The sequence below is a fragment of the Pteropus vampyrus genome, unplaced genomic scaffold, assembly GCF_000151845.1.
Source record: "Pteropus vampyrus isolate Shadow unplaced genomic scaffold, Pvam_2.0 Scaffold87, whole genome shotgun sequence".
Lineage (NCBI taxonomy): Eukaryota > Metazoa > Chordata > Mammalia > Chiroptera > Pteropodidae > Pteropus > Pteropus vampyrus.
Window position 1 is genome coordinate 6,188,605 of NW_011888868.1, and position 24,597 is coordinate 6,213,201.

The 24,597-nt window shown below is 36.5% G+C and overlaps 1 protein-coding gene across 2 annotated transcripts in view; it reads right to left on the minus strand.

Moving 5' to 3' along the window:
* Positions 1-12,102: 12,102 nt before the first annotated feature.
* Positions 12,103-24,597, minus strand: part of MAP3K2 (mitogen-activated protein kinase kinase kinase 2) — a 77,891-nt gene continuing 65,396 nt past the window's right edge. For both annotated transcript variants that reach the window (XM_011363652.2, XM_011363651.2), the window contains exons 16-17: positions 21,763-21,940; positions 12,103-21,043 (exon numbers count right to left, since the gene is read on the minus strand). In XM_011363652.2, coding sequence (XP_011361954.1) covers positions 20,818-21,043; positions 21,763-21,940 — 404 coding nt within the window. In that variant the 3' untranslated portion in view covers positions 12,103-20,817. The remainder of the gene's footprint in view (positions 21,044-21,762; positions 21,941-24,597) is intronic.

Below are 24,597 nucleotides of genomic sequence, written 5' to 3' on the forward strand. Positions count from 1 at the left end.
GTCTCTTTCTCTAGTCAGTGAGCGTTTGTTATAATCGTCAGGCATTGTTTTAGCTGCTGTGGTAGGACAGTGAACAAACTAAAGGCCTAGGGCTCCTGGGATTTAAAATCTAACAGAGAATGTGGGCAGTGAACAAACTGGTGTTAACTGCTGTTAGGAGAATTAAAAAGGCCCAGAGTGACAGGCAGTGCCATTTTAAATAGAGTGGTCCTGGAATACCTCTCTGAAGGGGTATTATTTGACCAAAAATCTCAAGCAAGTGAAACTATCTTACCTAAACACCAAAGAGGTGGGCCTAGTCCCAGACCAGCACAAATGTGAGGGCAACAGATTGAGCAGTTAAGGCTAGGGAAACAAAAGGAGCTCTTTAATAAATCTGAAAACTCCAGTGACAGAAAGTAACCTTACAGGGTGATAACATAACTTATTTCGAATTAATGTCCTGGAAAAGGCCAGGTTCTCTAGATGACTTTTACTCTTCTTACTTGTAGGAAGGGGAAAGGCTCTCTGCCCTGAGGGGATTTTCCGCGTGGACTCTTAGAGCTCTTCTGCCTTTCCTTGAAGTCATCTTCCTAGAACATTCGTAAGGAATGCAAGGAGAGCCCCAGGCCTCCAGAGAAGCCTTTGGAATGCTAGTGTTTGCAGTCAATGGTGTTTCTTCAAGCTTTATTGCTCCAAGTGATCGAACTTGCCCATGGGGCACAGTGGAGATTCCCGCGTTGATGGCTCCACCAGTGTGTTCTTCACTCCTCTGTGATGTTTTCAGGAGAAAGCCCTGAATTTCCATCTGACTCCCTAAACACACTTCCCTTCCGTTGGATGACTGACGTGGCTGAGAATACAGTTTGCAAGCAGAAGTCAAGAGGACCAACTCCAAACACGGTTCCTAATCCACACATGCAACCTTGCTCTCGCTTCGTGTCGACCGCACCAGAACAGTTTCCCATCACATCTTGGGAAACGCCCGGGAGCTGGGACGGGTTAGGTCTCTGCCGAAACAATCGGTCCAGAGTGCCAGATCAAAGACCTGGGCTCTCCAAAGGGAGTCTCCGGTCTCTTCTCTGGTACCGAAAACAGCTCACATCATCCATAGAGTACATTCCTGACAGAATGCCCTCAGGCTCACCAGGGCCTAGAACACTGTGCAAAAGCGCCTGCTCGGTCCACTACGAGCAAGCTGGATTCCTGGAGAAAAGCACAGTAATATTCTCTATGTCATCCCAGTGTCTAATCACACATAGAGCCTGGATCAAGAGTCCCCGAGATCATTCATTGCACTTCTCGGTACAGAACAGAGCCGTGCAAAACGTGTTGCCTTGCTGTTTGCAATGGAGTATTTATTTCTACGGATAGGCATTTCCTGTACCTTGAAACCCAGAAACCGAGTAAGGAACACAAAGATTAGCAGTAGGTACAGCACCTACATTATTCGCCAGGCTTTCAGCCTAATCCCGCTTGGTACGAATTGATGTCCAAGAAACTGAGAGGCTTCAAATATGTTTTCGACAGTATGTAGTTCTTGGAGGAGAGAAAGTTCTCTACCCTGAGGTGAATTCTTCAGTCTCCAATGAGAACTCTTCTGGTAGTTCAAGTCAGCTACCGAGAACATTCGCAAGGCACGCAACTGGAACGCCACGCGTCTAGAGAAGCCTGTGCCATTGACGCGTTTCTCGTCAAAGGCGTTTTCTGAAGCATTACTGCTTAAGTCATGTAACCTGACTGGAAGCACAACGTGGACTCAATTTCAGGCTCCACCACGTGTGAGTTCCTAGAGTGAAACGTGATAGAGAGCAATCACGCAACTCCCATTTGAATTCCTACTCACGCCTACGGCTGTTTCATTGCCAAGGCCGTAGAGCGAGGCTGCAAGCGAGAAACAAGAGAGCGAATTCCCGTCACGGTTCCAAATCAGAATCAAAGCAAGGTACTGTGTTCTCATCGCTCCTCCACACGGGAGGCCTGGGCCAGAATCCTTCGAATAACAGTTTGAAATGACTGGGGATCGCAGATCCTTTTATTCCCTTCCCCACACACCAACCAGGACAGAGTGTAAGATCAGACATCTTGGCTCTCTGGAGAGCGTTTGGAAAACCTTCTCCTGGACCGCAAGCAGCTCACATCATCCGCAGAGTGACATTGGTGAAAGAATGGCTAGCGAATGCCCCACGGACGAAGACACTGGAGAAAAGCGCCTGCTTCCCGCCGTATGAATACCATAAATTCCTGCGTTCAACCACAGTAACTTTCTCTATAGCATTCCCCGTGAGCGGGCAGACAACAGCCTGTTTCTATTTTACCAACAATCCTTCCTTGGACGCCTGCGAAGAGAACACGGGCCTTTCGGACACTGTTCCATTGCCGTTAGAGATGGAGTGTTTCTAGTGGATCTGCACCTCCTGTACGTTGATAAAGAAGTTACACGTAAGGAACAAACACAAAGAGAAGAACTCGGCACAGCAGCTACCATTGTTCAGTAGCTCGCTGGCTAATCTCGCTCCATGATGGGTAGTCATGCCCCAGGCATATAATTTCCTTAGTAAAAGGCTTATCTTTGCCTTAAGCAAGCCCTGGCCTTTGTTCTTGTATATCTAGTTTAACACATTTGAAATGCCTGTATTTCAGACCACTCAGGGGAATAACCAACCTTCAGAGCACATAATTTTGATAACTATCCTCTCATCCAATCCTTGCCTTGCTTTCTCCCACCATGATGTGATCTTCCTCACATTCTCTTCTTAATCTCAAAACGCATCAAGGAAACTGCAAGTTATCATTCTGGGAAGCATTTATCTCAGTCTGTTGAGAACCTGTTTTCAGGCATGTAGTCAGTTTGGCTCAAAGAACCTTGAATGAACTCATAAAAATTTATCTATGGGTTTGGACATTTCTTAACATCAGCAAGAGGAAGCTGAGAGGGAGCAGTGAAGCGAGAAAAGTGGGGAAGAGGACACAGTACAGTATGTGTAGAGTAGTGGTTCTCAAAAAAGGGTCCCCTAGCTGCATCAACATCATGTGGAAACTGGTTAAAACGAATTAGAAAGGCACAAAATCATTATATCCAGCACCACCCAGACCTATTGAATGATAAAATTCTGCAGGTGGGCCCAACAGTCTTGACCTCCAGAATATTCTGTTGCTCAAGTTTGAGAACCTCTGACATAGAGCCTTGTAGATCATTTCAAAAACTTTGAATTTTGTTATGAAATAGGAAATTATTGGAGAGTTTTGAGTAGAGAAATGACAACCTGATTTACCATTAAAAACATCACTCTACACTAACTGAGTTTTGAACATAGACTTTACAAAGAGGAGGGCAGCTACTGCAGCACTCCAGCAGAGAAATTGCTGGCTTATAAACCCAAAGATGCCCACACCAATACAGGTAATAATTAAAACGTCAAAGGTTTTAAGACAAAGAGAAAATCTTAAAAGCAGCAAGAGAAAAAGCAATTGGTTACCTTCAACAGAAACTTTGCAGGCCAGAAAGGATTGGCACAAAATATTCAAAGTGATGAAAAGCAAGGACCTACAACCAAGGGAACTCAGCAAGCCTATCATTTAGAATCAAGGGAGGGATAAGAGCTTCGTAGACAAGAAAAATGTGAAGGAGTTCATCACCACCAAACTGGTATTACAGCAATGTTAAAGGATGTCTTTAAGAAGAAAAAATAAATAAAAATATGAATAAGAAAATATCACAAAGAAAAAAATTCTTACTGAAAAAAGGGAAACGTAATAAAAGCAGAGGAGCAACAAATACAAAGGTTAAAAGGAAAAAGAAAATCATGCGTAATTACAACAGTAAAAGAGTACACACAAACACACACAAAAGTAAAAAATAATGGCAAAATAATAGGAAAGGGGTAAGTAAAAATGAGAGTGATTTTAGAATGTGCTTAACTTAAGCAACCATCAACTTAAAATAGAACGTTATAAATATAGCTCGGTATATATGAAGCGCATGCTAACCACAAGCCAAAATTCTATGAGATATACAAAAAATAAAGAGAAAAAAATCCAAACACAACTTTACAGAAAAGAATCCAAACACATTACATACAAGAGAGCAAGAGAATGAGAAAGGAACAAAGAACTACAAAAATAATCTGAAAACAATTCTAAAATAGCAACAACTACATACCTAGCTATGATTACTTTAAATGTAATTGGATTAAATGCTCCAATCAAAAGTTGAATGGCAAAAGAAGATGTGGTACATATATACAATGGAATATTATTCAGCCATAAAAAGAATGGAATCTTACCTTTTGCAACAACAAGGATGAACCTAAGGTATTATGCTAAGTGAAAGAAGTCAAACGGAGAAAGACAAATATCATATGATTTCACTTATATGTGGAATCTAAAAAACAAACAAATAAAACAGAAATAAACTCATAGATACAGAGAACAAATTGATGCTTGCCAGATGGGAAAGGGGATGGGGGGCTGAGTGGAAAAGGTGAAGGGATCAGGAAGTAAAAATTGGTAGTTATAGCCACAGGGATGTTAAGTACAGCTTAGGGAATATGATCAATAAAATGTAATAACTATATATGTTGTCAGGTGGGTGCAAGACTTATTGGGAATATTAGATCAATGACAACCAAAAAAACACATGATCCAATCAAAAAATGAGCAGAAGACCTGAACAGATACTTCTCCTTAGAGGACATACAAATGTCCAACAAATATATGAAAAGATGCTCAACATCGCTAGCTATTAGGGGAATGCAAATCAAAAACACAAGGAGATAACGTCTCACACATGTTAGAATAGCTATAATCAACAGGACAAGTAATAACAAGTATGCGAGAGGATACGAAGAAAAAGAAACCCTCATACATTGCTGGTGGGACTGCAAATTGGTACAGCCACTATGGAAAACAGTATGGAGGTTCCTCAAAAAACTAAGAATTGATCTACCATATGATCCAGTAATCCCTCTACTGGGTATTTACCCCAAAGACTTGAAAACCCATATCCGAAATGATATTTGCACACCGATGTTCATAGCAGCACTATTCGCAGTGGCCAGGAGATGGAAGCAAACGAGTGTCCTACAATAGATGATTGGCTAAAGAAGTTGTGGTACATATATAAAATGGAATATTACTCAGCCATAAGAAGAGATGAAATACTGCCATTTGCGACAACATGGATGGACCTCGAGATAATCATGCTAAGCGAAATAAGCCAGACAGAAAAAGTCAAAAATCACATGATATCACTTGTATGTGGGATATAAACCTAAAAGCAACAAATGAACAGGACAAAGAAACAGAGACTCATGGACATGGACATGGACTATAGACTAGTGATTACCAGAGGGTAGAGGGTGGGGAGGAGGGGGGAGGTAGACGGAGTAAAGGGGGTCAAATAAAGGGGGCAGGGGGAGGGTGAAGTGAATAAAGGGGATCAAATATATGGTGGTTAAAGGAAACTGAACTTTGGGTGGTAAGCACACAATAGAATATACAGATGTCAAATTATAATGTACATCTGAAAATTATATAATTAACCAATGTTACCCCAATAAACTTAATTTTTTAAAAAATGAATATTTAATAACTAATTTTCCATTGTATGTCGATATCATAGTTTATTTACCCAAACCCTGATTTCGGAGCATTGGGATCTTTTCAATTTATCTTATCATAAATAGCTCTGTGATGAATATCATTGGATATAAATCTTTAACTGCATCTTGGGTGGTTTTCTTAAGGTAAATTCTGAGAAATAGAAATGCTGGTCAAATGTAAGTCCTTTTGTAACAGTCCTTTTGGCTGTTACTGCCAAACCTGATTAGTTTTACTGAAGGTTCTGATGAAGAAAAATGGCTAATCTAACATTTTCATTATTAAGAAAATATTTTGTGAACTGATATTTGACAAGAATATTCAATAGGGAAAAGATGGTCTCTTTAGTAAATAGGTTGGAAAAACTGGATAACCACATCCAGAAGAATGAAATTAGACCTCTACCTTACACAACTCAAAAAAAATCAAAATAGATTAAAGACTTAAATATAAGACCTGAAACTATATCACTTCTAGAAAAAAATATAGAGAAAATGCTACTTGACATTGGTCTTTGCAACAATTTTTTAAAATATGATAATAAAAGCACAAGGCACAAAAGCAAAAATAAATTAGTGGGACTATGAAAATTAAAAGCTTCTGCACAACACCCCAGGAAAAAAAAATAGCATAGAAGATAGAAGCTTTGTTCATCCCTGTTGCGACCACATCAAAGTTATGACAGAAACACAGAGTCAACAGCATGCAAAGTCACCTGGGATCTAGACGAACAAGAGTACCACAACTAGGGAGTGAAATAATTAACAAACCAGGGAGAGAATTATTAATCAACCTGCAACGATATAAGGTAGGACGGGGCAGCCAAGTGGGATAGAGGCTGCAGCAGCTGCAGACGCCTCTTAAAGGGGCGTCACTTTTGTGATGATGGACTTGCTCGCTCTGAAGACACTGGCTCCATAGGGGACACCAGAGACTTACAGGGGGACACTGAGTTGTTGGAGTGAGGGTCAGAGGTGAGGCTCTCTACCAGACAGAAGTGTCAGTAGTATCCATTGCTCTGTTGAGCCCTACCCAGTGTGCAGACACAGCACCGCCATAGCTGAGATGTCTTCAAACTGGATTACAGAGGTCACTCTGTTAGAGGATTCCCTGAAATGCTGCCTCCCCCAACTCACAGCCCCACCTAAGCCACATCCAGTTGTGTCCTTGAAAAGTTCGGTGCTCTTTGCTGAGCAGCACCTAGACTCACACTGGAGGCAGCTGACCTCGGCTTCTGGCGAGACCTCTTGAGGCAACTATAAGCACAGTCTGGGGATTGCTTGCTGAAGCTTAACAGGTGGCCCTGGATGGACACAGGCTGGGGCTAAATTTGGCCTGCAGCTGAACCCTTATCAGGACTGTGCCACTGGACACCTACTACACAAATCCACACTAACAAGACCGGAAGACTTAGGAGCTTTGCTTAGTACACAGAAACAGACATGGAAAGGTAGCCAAAATGGGAAGACCAAGAAGCAGAAACCATATGATAGAACAGAACAAAGATCCAGGAATAATGGAGTCAAGCAATCTAACAGATGCAGAATTTAAAACACTGGTTATAAGGATGCCCAATGAACTTAGGGGAAGTGTAGATGAACTCAGTGAGAACTTTAACAAAGATATTTAAAAAAAGACAAAACATAAAAATGGAAATGGAAATTATAAAAGGGAACTAGTCAGAAATGGAGAACACATTATCTGAGATGAAGAGTATATTAGAAGGAATCAACAGAGTGGATAAAGAGGATCAAGCCACTAATATAGAGGATGGGGAAGTCAAGGACACTCAATCAGAATGGCAAGAAAAAAGAAACCAAGACTATATTAATAATTTAAGGAGCCTATGGGACACAATTAAAGGTAAAACATCCATATCATAGGGGTACTTGAAGGGGAACAAGCAGTTGAAGAGCTATTTGAAGAAATAATGATGGAAAACTTCCCTCACTTGGTGAAGAAAATAGACATACAACCCAGGAAGCTCAGAGAGTCCCAAGAAGAACCCAAAAAGGCCTATACCAAGACACATCATGATCAAAATGCCAAAGGTTAAATACAAAGAATCTTAAAAGCAGCAAGAGAAAAGCAATTAGTTACTTACAAGGGAACATCCATAAGACTGGCAGCTGATATTTCAAAAGAAACTTTGCAGGACAGAAGGGATTGGCAGGAAATATTCAAAGTGATGAAAACCCAGGATCTATAACCAATAATATTTTATCCAGCAAAGTTATCATTTAGAGTCAAAGGACAGATAAAGAGCTTTCCAGACAAAAATAAGCTAAAGGAATTCATCAACACCAAGCCACTATTATAGGAAATGTTTTTTTCTTTAAGAAGAAGAAACATATATCAAAAACATGAATAAAGAATGGTAATAACTACATTCTTATCAACGAGTACCTCAAATGGAAAAGAATTAAGTGTTCCAACTAAAAAGTAGGGTGGCTGAATGGATAAGAAAACAAGACCTCTACATATGCTGCCTACAAGAGACTCATTTCAGATTAAAAGACATACAGAGACTAAAAGGATGGAGATGGAAAAAGATATTGCTTTGATGGACCTGGAGGGTATTGCACTGAATGAAATAAGTCAGATAAAGACAAATAGCACATGATTTCACATACATGTGGAATCTAAAGAACAAAATAAACAACAACAAAAACGGAAACAAACTTATAGATACAGAGAATATTTTGAGGGCTACTAAGTGGGAGATGGTGGGGGGAATGGTGAAAAAGGGCAAAGGGATTAAGAAGTACAAATGGATAGTTCAAAATAGACATGGAGATATAAAGTGTAGCATAAGAAAAATAGTTAATAATGTTGTAATAAACATGTAAGAGGAAGAAGGATACTAGATTTAGTGAGATGATCGCTTTGTGAGTTATATAGATCTCTAATCACTATGCTGTACAACTGAAACAGGAATATTATTGTATGCCAACTATAATTTTTAAAAACTCATTGAATTGTACAATGCAAATCAAGCAACTAATTTTCTATTATATTTTAATAAAGCCAGGGGGAAAAAAAGGCTTCTGCACAACAAAAGAAACGGTCAACAAAACGAAAAGGCAACTGATAGAATGGGAAAAAATATCTACAAACCATTTTTCTGGTAAGGGGTTAATATCTAAAATATATGAGGAACTCATACAACTCAATACAAAAACATCCAACTGAAAAATGAGCTGAGGAACTGAATAGACATTTTTTCCAAAGAGGATATGCAAATAGCCAGCAGGTACATGAAAATATGTTCAACATCACTAATCGAATCCACAATGAGATATTACTTCACATGTATTAGAATGGCTATCATTAAAAAACAAACAAAAAACAAAACAAACAAACAAACAAAAAAACCAAGAGATAACAAATGTTAGCAAGGATGTGGGGAAAAGGGACCCCTCATGCACTGTTAGTAGGAATGTAAATTGGCTAAACCACTTGGAAAACAGTATTGAGGTCCTCAAAAAATTAATAGAACCAGCACATGAAACAGCAATTCCACTTCTGGGTTTACATCCAAAGGAAATGAAAACAAGGTCTTGAAGATATATCTGCACTCCCACGTTTATTGCAGTATTATTCACAACAGCCAAGATGTGAAAACAACCTAAGTGTCTGTCAATGGATGAATGGATAAAGTGTGAAAATAGTTAATACAGTATTATACTTGAAAGTTGCTAAGAGAGTAGATCTTAAGGTTCTCACTACACACACACAAAAGAAATGGTAATTATGTAACATGATGGATAATGCTGTGGTGTTAGTCATACTGCAGTATGTGTGTATCACATCAACACGTTGTACACCTTGAACTAATGTTATATGTCAATTATATCTCAATAAAGCTGAGGGAAAAAATATTTTGTACTAGGCAAAAAAAAACCCACATTTATCATAAAAGTTTAAAAAGTACAGATAAACAAAAACAATAATCACTCATAACTCCATCGACCACTTGAGTGACAGTTATCTTCTCCCAATATTTTTTCCTAACTATTTTTTAACAAAAAGTGGGATCATACCATACATCTCATGTAACTTGCTCTCTTTCATTTAATAATACAAGAGTTCCATTGTATGGATCTCCTAAAATTTATTTGCTTAGTCCTGTGATGGTTAATATGTGTCAACTTGGCTAGGCTATGGTGTCCAGTTGTTTGGTCAAACACCAATCATGTTACTGTTAAGATAATTTTTAGATATAATTAACATTTACAATCAGCAGACTTTAAGTAAAGCAGAATACCCTCACTAATGTCAGTGGGCCTCATCCAATCAGTTGAAGGCCTTAAGAGGAATGACAGGTTTCCCAATAAAAACAAAAATTCTGCCTCCAGACTGCAACATTAAAGCTCTGCCTCTCTGGAGAACACTAATACAGATTCTATTAAAGGAAAGTGGGCTGCTGCTATAACAAACACCTAAAAATGTGGAACTGGCTTTGGAATTGGGTAATGAGTAGAAGATGGAAGAATTTTGAGGTACATGATAGAAAAGGCCTAGATTGCCTTAGACTGTTGCTAGAAACATAGCTATTAAAGGTGATTCCACTGAGTGCTCAGATGGAAATGAGAAATATACTATTGAAAGCTGGAGGAAAGGTGATCCTTGTTGTTAAGTGGCAAAGAACTTGGCTGAATTGTGTCCCATTGGGTGGAAAGAACTTCTAAGTGATGAAATTGGAGATTTAGCTGGGAAGATTTCTGAACAAAGGTTGAAGGTTCATTCAGCTTGATTTCTCCTTGCTACTAATAGTCAAATGTGAGAGGAAATAGATAAACTGAAAAAGAAATTGTTACACAAAAAGGAACCAGAATATGAAGATTTGGAAAATTCTCAGTCTAGCCATACTGCAAATAAAGAGAAAGAATGCTCTGGAGAAAACAGTGAGGGTGTGGCTGTACGGCTATTTGCTAAAAAGATTAGGCTTGTGATTTACGGATGCAATCAACTATCTCAGCAGAAACGCTGACAGCTTGGACGGAGAAGATGAGACTAAATGAAGGAAGGCTGTCAGACTTCTGGAATTCTACAGGAAGGAAAGGGACTGACAGAGCTATCCAGCTCCAAACATGTTAATCCTTTAAGAAAATGGAAGACTGGCTTGAGGGCAGTTAAGGGGCCAGCAGGGCTGCTGCTACTATCACGGTCCAAAGGGTCAGGCTCAGTGTCAGTCTGCTAACTTTTTGGGCCACCTCCTTGGTTCAGAGGGGGGCAGTGCCACGACCTCAGTGGACTTCTCAGGACAGAGCATGAAGCCAACGAAGATTTTCCTCAAGTCTTAAAATCATGTGGAATCTGCCGTTAGGTTTTAGACTTGCTTGGGACCCAGGCCCAAGTTTTCCTTCTGATGTCTCCCTTTTAAAATGAAAATGTTTATCCTCCACCTGTTCCACCTGAAAGCAGATAACTAGTCTGGTTTGACAAATTGACAGATGTAAAGAAATTTTGCTTCAGCATTAATCATACCCCAAGTCTTACCCATAATGATTTAAATGATTTAGATGGAGATTTGAGTTAATATTTAGACAAAATGTTGTACTTTGAGTTGATGCTAGAATGTTTAAGATTAGGGTATGGTAGGATGGGGTGAATGTATTTTAAACATGGGAAAGATACAAATTTTTAGGGGCCATAGGACAGACTGTGTAATGGGTTTGCATTCCCCCAAAAAAGCTATGTTGAAGTCGTAGCCACCAAGACTTCAGAATGTGACCTTGTTTGGACATAGGGTCCTTACTGAGGTAGTCCATTTAAAATGGTTATTAGAATGGGCCCTAATCCAATGTGACTGGTGCCCTTATAAAAACGGGAAACCTACACAGGTAGAAGACCATGTGAAGATAGGAGGCAGAAATTGGAGTTATTTTGCCATGAGCAAAGGTACACCTGGGGACACCAGAAGTTAGAGAAAAAGCAAATAATTCAGAGGAAGCATGGCTGTGCTGACACCTTGATTTCGGTCTTGTAGTCTCCAGAGCTGACAATAAATTCCTGTTGTTATAAGCCACCATGTTCATGGTACTTTGTTACAATAGCCCCTACTGTTGGACATATAGAACCTCAGTTTTGGGCTTTTATAGCTATGTCTTAGCACAACTGCAGTCATTTCCACAGAATTAATTCCTTGTTATAGAATTGCTGGGTCAGAAAATATATAAGATTCTGAGGCTTTTAACTTGCATTGCTAAGTTGGCCTCTATATATATGAAAGTATTAATTTAAATGATCTCCAATACTGTAGGAACTTCATTCCTTACACTTTGACAGTAGGTTTTGTTTTGCTTGTTTTTAATCAGTTAATTTCTGATTTGGGTAATCAAACCAGAAGAAGATATGTCAGGCATGTTGGGTAGGACAGTATAGACTTACCTCCTGAAAAGGTTTAGCTGCAATGTTTCTAGGTTGGTCTGTGCTTGGTCTCCTAGAAAGTGATCAAGTCAGGCAAAGGAGGGTCAACTATAAAGACACTGTGTCCAGGAACAGGTTTGGACAAGCCAATCACAGTGGAAATAAATATCAGCTTTATTAACACTCAAAGTGCCATTCATTTAATTTCATTCCATAGTCCAGAAGGTTACTTAGAGTAACCCTTTGCACCACAATCTTTCAAAAAATGAACATGTAAGAAAAAGCAATTTTCATTGTGCTAATTATTGCAGGCCTTCATGCATGATAAATCTAAACAAAGATGTATGCCAACAATATACAAATTTCCATATAAACAAAGTCATTGATCACTAACAAAATATAAACATGGTTTCTTTCACATTAGTTTTTAAAAAGCTATTTACCAGCAAGAAAAAACAAGTACATAAAAACTGTAAAACTCAGAAATTTTATACATTTTTACAAGCACAATTATGAATGAACAACACAAAGTCAAAATATGCATGAAATGTGGCACATATCACACTGCATCTGGCTTCTGGTAGGTTTTTCTAATCATATCAACTCCTTGTAACATAAGCTTAGTGACATTCATTTCAACAGTGGACTTTATTTCTAACACAAGTAATTTTACATGGTACCGCATATTAAAAACAAGGTTTTCCTTAAGTACAATAACATTGTCAGATTGGAAATTTAATTTCCAATTATTTTTCTATCAGTTACTTAACATACACAGTACATTATAAGGACACACAATGTATGTTTGGCCATTTCTAAACGAATTTATAGTCCATTATAGAGAATCACAATATATGAATGTATTGTTTTATAAATGAGGTCAGACCTTGCCCAGTAAGAAAAAAACTTAAAGTTGAAATCTTTGGGGTAGAATAAACATTCAAAAACAACAGTAAGACTGGCCAACATCATCTGAAGATATAAAAATCTGGACATCTCTTCAAGATAATTTAGTTTCTCACATTTTTTTCATAGCTCTGAGAATTCAAAGGCCATTTAGTGGACAGTGTGTTTTTGCTACTGCTTAAAACTTATTTTTTCCTCTTAATCAGCATTTCAGAGAATTCTCAAAAGAGAATTCAATGCTCTTCCTTGCAAGAATATGTTAACTGATAGCTAAGTAAATTTGCATCCAAATTCTGGAAATACGAACATATTTTAAATGGTTAAAAATTTTTTTTTAAAGTTTTGATCAGCCAGCTGAAAATATATTCATGTAGTAAATAAATCTCTCAGAAAGCTTTTTCATATATATTTAATTATTCTAACTAAACAGTACTCTTACAAAATAAATTCATAAAAATGTAGAAATGAAATGAAAATAAGAAATTACTGGGATATATACATGTGCCTACAGACATAACAAGACATCTCCACATAACACATCCCGATACACAACACACGTCCCCTGATACGCAGTTACAAGCATACTTTCAACTCAGTCATGGATTTTAGAATATATATAAAATCAGAAAGTGATGTTGAGTTCAACTCCTGAGTTCCTCAACAAAGATAGAACCATAGGTAAGTATACTTTGTAAAAGCAAGAAGGTCCATTTAAGTGTAATAGCAGTGCAGTTACTGATGGCTACATCTCGAAAGAAGTTAAAACGTAGAGACACAGACAGTAGTTCAATGCACGCATTCATGATGCTCATACATCCATCAACGATAATTGGTCATAGTAAATCAGTGTACAAATTAAACATTTCCAAAATGTGCAAAAAAGTCAACCTTGATAGGAAAAAAAAACACCTTTACACATAATTATAAACAGCCCATCATTCAACTAAGATTAAAAACGTTTACAGAGAGAAACTAATAGTTTAAATATAAAGAATTTAATGGCTACTTTAAAAAAATGTACATTAGGCCAAAGGGTAAATTTACAAATTGATAATCATAGTTTGTAACAATTAAAGTTTATTCCCAAATTTATCCAAGTTTACTTTTATTTACAATGATATTTGAATAAAAAGAACCATGTGAAATGTTGAGATGTCAGACATTAAAAGTATTTTTGGTATTAACTTTATAATATTTCAGAATGCAGGGTAGCAAATTTTAAAACAGCAATAGAAAAAATGTAAACCTTTTACTAATTAAGATTGTATCTAAAAACAATCACTTGTTTTAAAGAAGTATTCTTATCCTTAGACCCTGTACTTTCACTTGTACAGGGTATATTGCAAGGGTTTGGCCCACTTTCTTTTGCCCAAAAGCCTTTTCAGCTCAAATGTTTCCACCAGTCCTCTCTTATTCCAGGTGGGAAAAAAATCTTTGGAAAAATGAGAATACGTCAAATCCATTTTGGAGCCTAAGGATCTAACAGAATTTAAGATGTAATTTTGTTACTTTTCTCTCCCCTCCAAGTAATGCTAATGCTAAATTCACCACTAGTTACATGTTTTTAAAAAATAACTTCTAAAAAAAAATAAATAAATGAACATAAAAGTGCTTTTCAGTATAGTCACAAATTTTGCTGTTCTCAACTGGCATTAAGAGACTCAGAGATCCTTATTTGGGGACAAATTCTGCATGTATACTGGAGAACAGACTCTTGCTTATGTTCCAAAATGTCTATGGCACAAAGAAGACGTCGGTCTATAATTTACTTTTCTTCACAGCTTTCCTGAAATGCCCCTCAGGTCAAAAACAAGTTCATAAATGTTAAGACATTAGAAAGTACGCCACAAACCTGAGGCATCATATGTCAATGTGTCTGTATACACACACACACACACACACACACACACACGCACGCGCGCGCGCGCGCGCACGCATCAATGATCAACTGATGTTAAGATTGGCACATGTATAAGCTCAAGTCTGTAATGTCTATATAGTTCCGCAATAGTTGAAGTAAATCCTACATGTGTACATACAAATACTGAGCACCTGTCCTTTCGCTTGAAGGAAAGACTGAGATACAAATTTTACTAATACTTGTTTTATCATTTTTACACTATTAGCTTACAGGTGGGCAGAAGTACAATGCTAATCATTTTGGCTATGTGTGCAGGGAATATAAAAGCTTTGGTTTAAAGTGATTCTGATAATACAGATTGTGAATACAAACAAGAAGTAATCAGGTGTAGGGAATAGTGCTCACTGATTTAATGTCTTTGCTATTATTAACAAGGATACCATATTACTGTCAATTAAAATGCAGAATTATGAAAAATATGAAGAATCACATAAAAGACTGTATGCAGGCAATGGATAAAATTTATTCTTTTCTTTACTATAGCTATGACCCCTTCCTCAACTTTCTGGAACTAAACCACATCTGCTCTATCACTGAGAAGATTCTCTACACTCCCCTGAGAGCTCACTACCATCTGCAGCTCTGAAAGGTGAGTATGAGGAAATGGCTGACTCTGGCACTTCCCACACCAACTGTGGCATTCTGTGGCAGAAGTCCAAGCAAAGCTAAGGAGAGCTGTGAAGAAGGAACAGCAGCTTTGCAGCGTGCCTTCCCTAGCCAACCAAAAGGAGGTACAACACAAGTTCCTTCTGGATACTCAGTAAGCTAAGGAAGCTTGTTTTGATAACATCTGGCAGAATTTCTATTCTAGAGTTCATGAAGAAAAATTACTTTCTATGTAAGGACTACATATAAGCTATTATACACACATACAAATTCAATTTTAATCTACTTTCAGCAACCAAGAGCTTGACAATTTACAATAAATAACTTTATCAAACAATCATTTGTCCTAGTTACTTGTGGAAAATGTGCTGGCGTTCCTACCCGAGGATGATTACCCTCATCCGTCATCAGTAGGTCATACACATTTGAGTTGTTCTTCCAAGAACAGAGACTAATCTAACTCAACATTCATACCTTTCCTTTCTTTCCAGCCCTGCCCCAAATACACACACACACACACACACACACACACACACACACTCTCTTCACAGAAAAACTAGAGTTTTAGTCAAAATGTTAGGTTAGAATTTGCTATCCCTGGATTTCTTGCTCATTGCCCTAAATCTCATTGCCTTAACATTTGTAAACCATTTACATGACTTCTTTAGGGCAAAATCAACCATTCTAGCTCTGTTATGAAAATCATAACTGAACCATGATACACAAAGGATCTAGACAGTGTCAATATGATTGAAAATCAAGTAATCAACCTGGAAAACAATTTATTATGTCTCTTTTGAATTAGAATACCTCTTTCCATCCTTATCCTAGGAGTTCACATCTAGACTGCAGTGTGTCTATATCAGACTAATGCTAACATCTGTTTTCTAACATAAAGAAAATAGAGGTAGAAAAGGGTAGGAGGAAGAAGCAGGCATTAAGAAATGTTTAAGGGCCAATACACTGCCTAAGGCCAAATCAACTCTTGAAGCTACTGATTTTGGAAAAAACCCTTCATTTCGGTGGGTAACTTGAATTATTATTGATATAAAATAAAATTAAGGCATAGAGAGAAAAAGGCACTACCAAAAATTAATCATTAAATTGATTTTCGTTAACATTTAACCAACCTTAAAATTCAAATAAATATGAACATTAATTATATTTGTAACAAAGGTCAAACAATATAAAACAGTCTGGTCTCAAGAAATTGTACTGATCTAACACTACCGACAGAATTCAATTTCTATCAAGTGGTTTGGGTAGTTTAACAATTTAGACCTAAAGAAAATATTTTTTCCTTTAAAAGAAACAGCAGGAAAAAAACACTGAAACTGTTTGAGCAGAGGCTTGATTTTGTAAGAGGGAGTCCTGAGAGAGAGAGGCTGCCTGATCTATGGAGGTCCCTCTAATTTGGGGATACTTTTAATCTCTGTTGTTAATGACATTTTAGTTTAAAACAGCCAATGATTACCCCCAAACTGCGTTCCCCTTACATTATAAAAATAATATTTTAAAACATCATTGCTTTACTTTCAGAGTTAGGGTATGCCCATGTTTCCTCCTAGACTGTGACCTCCCTTTAGTACCTGACACAATAAGCCACAATGATTGAATAAGCAAATGAAAAAGATTCATCTATTTTTTTAAAATTGATATATTACTATACTTGATTGACACCAGGTGATTTTATATCAAGCTACTGGTCCTGAGAACCCAAATAAAATAATTGGCACAGAACTCTGCCATAGGCCAAGGGGTTTGTATCTGGCAAACATCTTAGCTTTTGCGCTCAAGCTTGATCATCCCTATAAACTATTCAAATTTTATTTTCTTAATGACTTCACGTATGTTTTAACAACTCCATCTCAGAAATACTACAGACAAGACCTGACATATGTAAGAAGTGAAGCATCAGAAAGCTACTCTAAATAAATAATTTCACCTTTCTAATGTAGTTTCTATTGAGAATAAGATAAAGACTCTCAAGTGAAAGCCAATTCAATTTACTCTAAAATAAGTTTAAATTTTTTTTATAGTTCAGCCTGTGAATTTCAATATCTTGTATAAATATGTAAGGTTGACTATGCCTTTGAAAACTTTCTAAGGCAACAGTCTTTAACATTTTTCAAGTCAGAAACATGCTTTTGTAAATGAGGAAAACTGAAAAATTTTGAAAATATTCACATTGAAAATTTCAAAGTCTGTATATTTTAAATATATTTTAAATAATTATCAACCATCAAATTTTCCATTAGTCATTATATTTTTCAACCCTTTTATTCAATACACTTTGTTCGCAATGTAAAAGATCTTATATTTGGCCCAACTTAAATCATACCATTTTGAATCTCTCAAGGCCTAAGTAGAAAGAGATTTCCTGAAAAGCACATGTAAGACTGCTAGTGAATCTTCTCCAGCACCAAAAAGTCTGCCACAATCAAAGCAGAATGCATTTTAAAGGCACAAAGTCAGCAGTCTGGCCATTTTCCAGCCTCAGCAAAGAAACATTACAGTATAGAAGAATCAGTTGTGCATTTAAAAAATAAAACACATTTAGAGTCATCTTAAAAAGTTCAAATTTCATTTGTTGATCCATATCATTATTAGAAAGAAAAAATTGGAGTGTTATATCTAACTTCCCCTGATAGAGGTGTTTTCTTTCAGAATTTTATTTTTTAAATTTACTTTTGGTCTTCCATACCTCCCCACTTCAAGCTTTTTTGTTCTAGTAGCTTTTATATATATTAACTTTTATTGTGGTTTTTGGTACCATTACAACTTGTCTGAAATAAATTCACATCACATTTTATATAGTAACTCTGTAAACTATTAGTCTATTTTTAAGTCTTTACATAAGGAACAATATTTTCCCATAGCTAATAATATTTCTTATAAAACAAAGGTCTTCTGCAGCAGTGTTAAAGTAGTAGTTTCTTTTCAGATGATTTTATTTTCCATAGCATTTAAAAAGAAGAGAGACTAAAAAAAAAGCAAACAATTTTGCTTTGGGTTTCATAGTCTCCCAAGATTTCCCTCTAACGAGCATCTGTCTCATATTGTGCACTGCTGGTTACCCTGACAGACTAAAAATAGGCCAAAAGGAAATCATAACTGCACAAGACAAAGAAACAAATGAAAAGCCCACTGGTCCAGATACTATAATCTTGCTCAAGTAGAAGAGATGCTTTCACTCATAAGAAACAAATTATAATAGATCCATATCCTTGGGGACTATGTATACAGCACAAGATTTGACAGTTGATTTTCCAGGGGGAGGGGGCCACTAATTCCTATTCTTCCTGGTGAATTGCTTCCTTTGATTATAAGGGTATGGGAGAAGCCTTGACAAGTATATCTGGGCTTTGATTTCTCAGGCCAGATGGTGGAATTTCATATTTCCTACAAGGAATGCCAGATAGGACCTTGGCACTGTGAACCAAGACCTACCTAACATCAGAAACAGTGTTTTAAAAGAGTCCCTAAGGAGTATACTGTTTGGCAGAAAAGAAAATACCTGAGCCCCCTATGAATTCCATGAAAGGTATCACACTTAGGGCCTCCAGGAATATTACTATTTTTTAAATCTTAAAATAAATTACTTAGCACTTGCTTTAATATACTTAAAAAAAAAATGCAAGTGGCCAAATTACCGATATCATTCATGTTTTTTAGTAGCACAAGTCCATTAGAGACAGTGGAATTCAACTAGCTGTCTCTTCCATTTAATGTCCTTGCTCTTAGTGGATACAATACACTAGAAATACCTGGCAGTTTTTAACCTTCTAATAAAGTACTTAATACTTTGTTTTGATATGCTTTTCTTTTCCTGCAATTATAAATTGACTTTTGAGGTAAGAATATATACAAATGGCCGAGTTCAATAAGCTCCATGTTTAAATTCATTTTCTTTCTAAAATGGAATTTACTGGTTTGGGTGCAACATGCAGCTGATAAGGATCAGATTGCTATTTGCTGTTGAGATCATTTACTTGACTTGAAGTAGTGGTATCTGCTCTTGTAAAACCCTCATTATGTATTATATCACTTTCTCTCTGAAATTTACTTTTTGCAAGTTATCAGCTTATAACGGGCTAGTTTTACAACAGGGTTTCTCAGCTTTGGCATTTTTGACATTTGGGACAGGATAATTCTTTGTTGGGGGTAGGAGGTGCTGTCCTTGTATACTGTAGTTTGTTTAGCAGCATCCCTGGCTTCTACTCACTAGATACCACTAGCATCCTCGCAATTGTGACAGCCAAAAATGTCTCTGGTAATTGCCAAATGACAAGAGAAATCAGTCCCCCTCTTGAGAACCACTGTTTTTCATGACAGCTATTTTTTGAGGGACTTTAGTATTTTGTGATCCCAAGAACAAGGGTTTTATCTCATGACACTAGTTTTATGGATACTCTAGGTTCAACTCTTAGTTCCTAAAAAAATGTTATCTATGAGAATCGGGATCCAGAAATAGGAAGATATAGCATTATTCTGATTACTTCTCCTTTCCCTTAATTTTGGGACTGTCTCCCTCAGGTAAAGAATATAGTTTAAAATATACTAAATAGTACTTAGTTCTTTGCATTATTTCTATTGACTGGCAAATGTGGTCTCTTCTTTCATATATTAGAGCAACCTCCTTTTGTCTTTTAATTTGGACTTGCTCACTGTCTTTCCATATCTGTTTTAAAATAAAATAGTATCCTTAAAAAACAAAAACAAAACAAAACAAAACAAAAAACAGAAAGCTATCCCTCAAGGTTTACAGATTCCAGTAACATGGATCTTTTATAGTGTATTTGCTTATTATACTGGTTAGGATTAACAAATAAACATACCTCTTAGAGATTCATATTTTCTATCAAGATTCCTACTGAGCAAAAAGCTTGGTAAACAGAGGTTTGGATTCTAAAGAATACAGATAAAGGAAGGAATCTATATTCTTTAAGTTGAGTACCTACCCTAAACTGAAGTTTAGGGCTCAACCCCACAAATGAGGATCTATTTTAAATACTATCACTAAAAACTACAAATTATACATAATTTTCTCCTTGTTTTCCATGTCTCCCCATCACCACCAATCTGTCAGTGACACAGGGAGACTACAATCTTTAGGTATTCCAAATGATTTGTTTGTACTAAAAAGAGTGACTATGTACTAAAGTGCTTTATCTCTCTGAACCACATCAGTACATTATAAAAATTTTAAAAAAAAGTTTCAAGTTCTTGTAAGGAAAAAAAAAGATTAAATATAAAAAATTTAGGTTACTATTATTATTAGGCAAATTTAACCAAGAATCAAGAGAAACTCTTTCCCTCTTGTCTTTTTTTTCTCCCCCATCTCTCTTTTTTATACAAAAGAAAGTGCAGTCAGAGAGAAGGTGAATGAATAGGTGGGAGCTAGGTAGAGGCACAGGAGAGGTTACTGGCTGCTAGTGATAGTGCACAAACATGTGCCTTAAGAGTTCATCAGCTGAAGGTCTCAGTTTGACCTCTACAAAGATCCGTTTGAGGAAATCTCGAGTATAGTCTGAGACATGAGGTGGCAGCTTTGGATTGGTTGGCTGAGTGGCGATTTTAAAGATGGCAGCCATTGCTTCAAATTCCGCCCAAGGAGGCTTTTCGGTTAACATTTCTACCACAGTACAGCCCACACTCCTAAAAAGAAATTTAAAAAATGCATTACATAAACAATACCATCATGAAAGAAAGCCAGTTAACTACAAAATAAGAAACAGGAGTGAAATCCACATACATTTAAATATGACTTGATTTCAAATTTAGTTTCATTAAAAGGTTGTAATTACATAAAACCATAATTTAAACAGGAAAATAAACCACAATTTAAGCATGAAAATAAACTGCAGTTTAAGGACTGACTCAAAGAGTTAGGCAAAGCACATTATTCATTTTATAATTTTTGCTTTACGTAATTCTCTAACTTGACATTAAATGTAATTTAGAAATTCTTTGCCTTTAGGTGCCTAAAATGAATATCCATTAAAAACTTTTCTGGTGGGAAGTAAGAAATAGTCATTTTATGTTCTAACTTAAAATTATTAAGCAATTACAGGTTAACTGAATTATAAGAGACTAGTGATCAAAATTAATTACTTTTAAAGCAAATGAAGATAGTTTTCTAATGCTAAAGTTTGCTTAGGATGAAATGCTTCCTACACAATGGAAGACAGGTTGAAGAACTCTACTTAATCAATGATTAAGTGTCAAAGAGCATAATTAAAATGATATTAATCCTTGTAATCCTAACGTCCTATTTCAAAACTACAAAAGAGAATTAATATCTGGCTCAGTAATTTCCATCCTGGGTAGAAATAAGAAGGCAGGTGTTTTCAGGCAAACCCGGCATCAAAACCTACCAGATATCTGCTTTTCTGCCATAGCCTTCTCCACTAATCACTTCAGGGCTCATCCAGTATGGTGTGCCTGTGACAGACTTCATTCCTGTACCCGAAAGACAGATGGTTTGAAGCCGTTTGCTGGCCCCAAAATCTCCTAATTTGACATTGCCTGTTGAATCTCGCAGAATATTTGCCCCTAAAAATAAGAAATAACCTTATTTAATTATTTTTATTGGCGGTTTTGAATATAAAAAATTTATGGCAGAGAATTAAACTTAGTAGACTAACCTAGGCTGATTTTCATCTTCTGAATAGTACCAGTCATACTGCCAGTCACACACACAGTCAGTGCTCATTAAGGATTTACACGAACTGAATTTTTAGAGTCAGGTATGTGCATTAGAACCTAAGACAGTTCTCCCACTGAAAAGGACTGGTGTAATGGGAGGTGAGTGTAAAAAGGAAGTGTAAAGGAAAAGAGCCAAGAATGTGAAGCCCAGAGAAAGATGGAGAACGTCAGTAGGCTCTCAGGCCCAGGTTCTCTTTCAAAAAGCAAGAAGCTCATGGCTGAAGCTTATTTCTCTGAGATGGAACTTCCTGAGGGAACCTCATAATCAAAACTTCCACTTAGTAATATTTTTTTGGATATATTTCCTTGGGCAGAGAAACAAACAAAAATAAAATGGGACTGCATCATACTAAAAACTTTTGCACAGCAAAGGAAACCATCAGCAAAACAATGACAAACTACTGAATGGGAGAACATATTTGCCAATGATAAATCCGATAAAAGTTAGTATCTAAAATTTATTAAAAACTCAACAACTTAACACCAAAAAACCAAACAATCTGATTAAAAAGTGGGCAGAGGACCTGAACAGACATTTCTCCAAAGAATATATACAGAAGGCTAATAGACATATGAAAAGATGCTCAACATCACTAATTATCGGAGCAATGAAAATTAAAACCACAATGTGGTATCACCTCATATCTGTTAGAATGGCTATCATCAATAAATCAAAAAACAAAACATGTTGGCGAGAATGTGGAGAAAAGGAATCCTTGTTCACTCTTGTTGGTGGAATTGCAAACTGGTGTAGTCACTATGGAAAACAATATGGAGGTTCCTCAAAAAATTAAAAATAGAGCTACCTTATGACCCAGCAATTCCACTTGTAGGTATTTATCCAAAAAAATCCAAAACACTAATTCAAAAAGATATTTGCATCCCTGTGTTCACTGTAGTATTATTGACAATAACCAAGATATGGAAGCAATCTAAGTGATTGGATAGAGATGTGGTACAAATATACAATGGAATATTACTTGGCCATAAAATAGAACAAAATCTTACCATCTGCAACAACATGGATGGACCTAGAGAGTATTATGCTAAGTGAAAAAGGTCAAACAGAGAAAGACAAATACCATATGATATCACTTATAAGTGGAATCTAAAAAACAAAATAAATGAACAAACAAAACAGAAACAAACTCATAGATACAGAGAACAAACTGATGGTTGCCAGATGGGAGGAAAATTTGGAGGCTGAGTGAAAAAGGGGAAGGGATTAAGAAGTACAAATTGGTAGTTACAAAATGGTCATGAGGATATAAAGTACAGTATAGGGAATATATCAGTAATATTGTAATAACTATGCATGGTGCCAGGTGGGTACTAGACCTATCGGGGGGATCACTTTGTAAGTTATATAAATGTATAACCACTACATTGTACACCTGAAACTACTATAATATTGAATGTCAACTGTAATTGAATAATTTAAACAAATTTTAATATTAAAAAAATTTTTATTAGTAAACAGAGTAGTACATGTCCACTACTTTGAACTGCAACCATTTATAAAATGAAAATAATAACAGAGGTTTTATTAGAGGTTATGAGAATAAAAGGAAATCTTATTAAGAAGTTTTACTAAATGCTTACTGTATGGAAGGCACTACTTAATATAATAATATAAGTTCCCTTTCATTGCACCCCATTCCTTTTCTTTACAATGTTCCAGCTGAGAAAATAAAGTTTAGCATTGGAATTTTTTCCAGAAAAGCTCTCACACTCCATGATCGACCATATAAAGTAGCTAAGAAAAGCACTGTTTTTTTATCATTTAGGTTAAGTACTGATTTAGTCAATAATTATTTACGTGTCCTTGAATGTGTCATTGGTGTGTAAAGCCATTTGGGATCATAATTCTGATTATTCTAAAGGTTGATAGTAAAGATAAACTTTTATTTAAAGGACATCAAATAATAAAAGTAAGGCATTTAATGATTCTGTTCTTCAAATAGTTAAGTTAGAAACCAGTTCACAAGTGAAATGTAAAACAGAGAGGGAATCAATCGTGAATCTGGCTTGCAAAAACCCTCAATCCATTGGCATACACTTGCTGCTTTTATCTACTATCAGCTCAAGACACTCAAACCAACTGTGTGGGGATAATGGTTGCATATCTTATTACCAGTTCCCTTGAGATCTGTGGCTAAATCTTTTTTGCAATTTGAGCTTAATTACCTTTGAAAAAGGGGCACCAGTCATTTTAGTTTTTCTCAACACTGCGGTTTGCTTTATAGTAATTCTACTTCTCAGTTGCTATACATTTTAAATCTCTTCTAAGCAAGTTTGAGCTTTCTGTTTCAAAATTTCATTTACTTTTATAATAAACTTTTAATTTTATTTATTATAAACCGACCTTGATTGCCTGGCTTAAGGGCTGTTGAATTCTCTACTGTGAAGTTACTCTTTCTCCCCTTTGCATATTGCACTCTTTGGGAGAAGGTCACTATGTGCAGTCCATGCTGAGCAGACACAAAAATTATGCTCCATGCTGA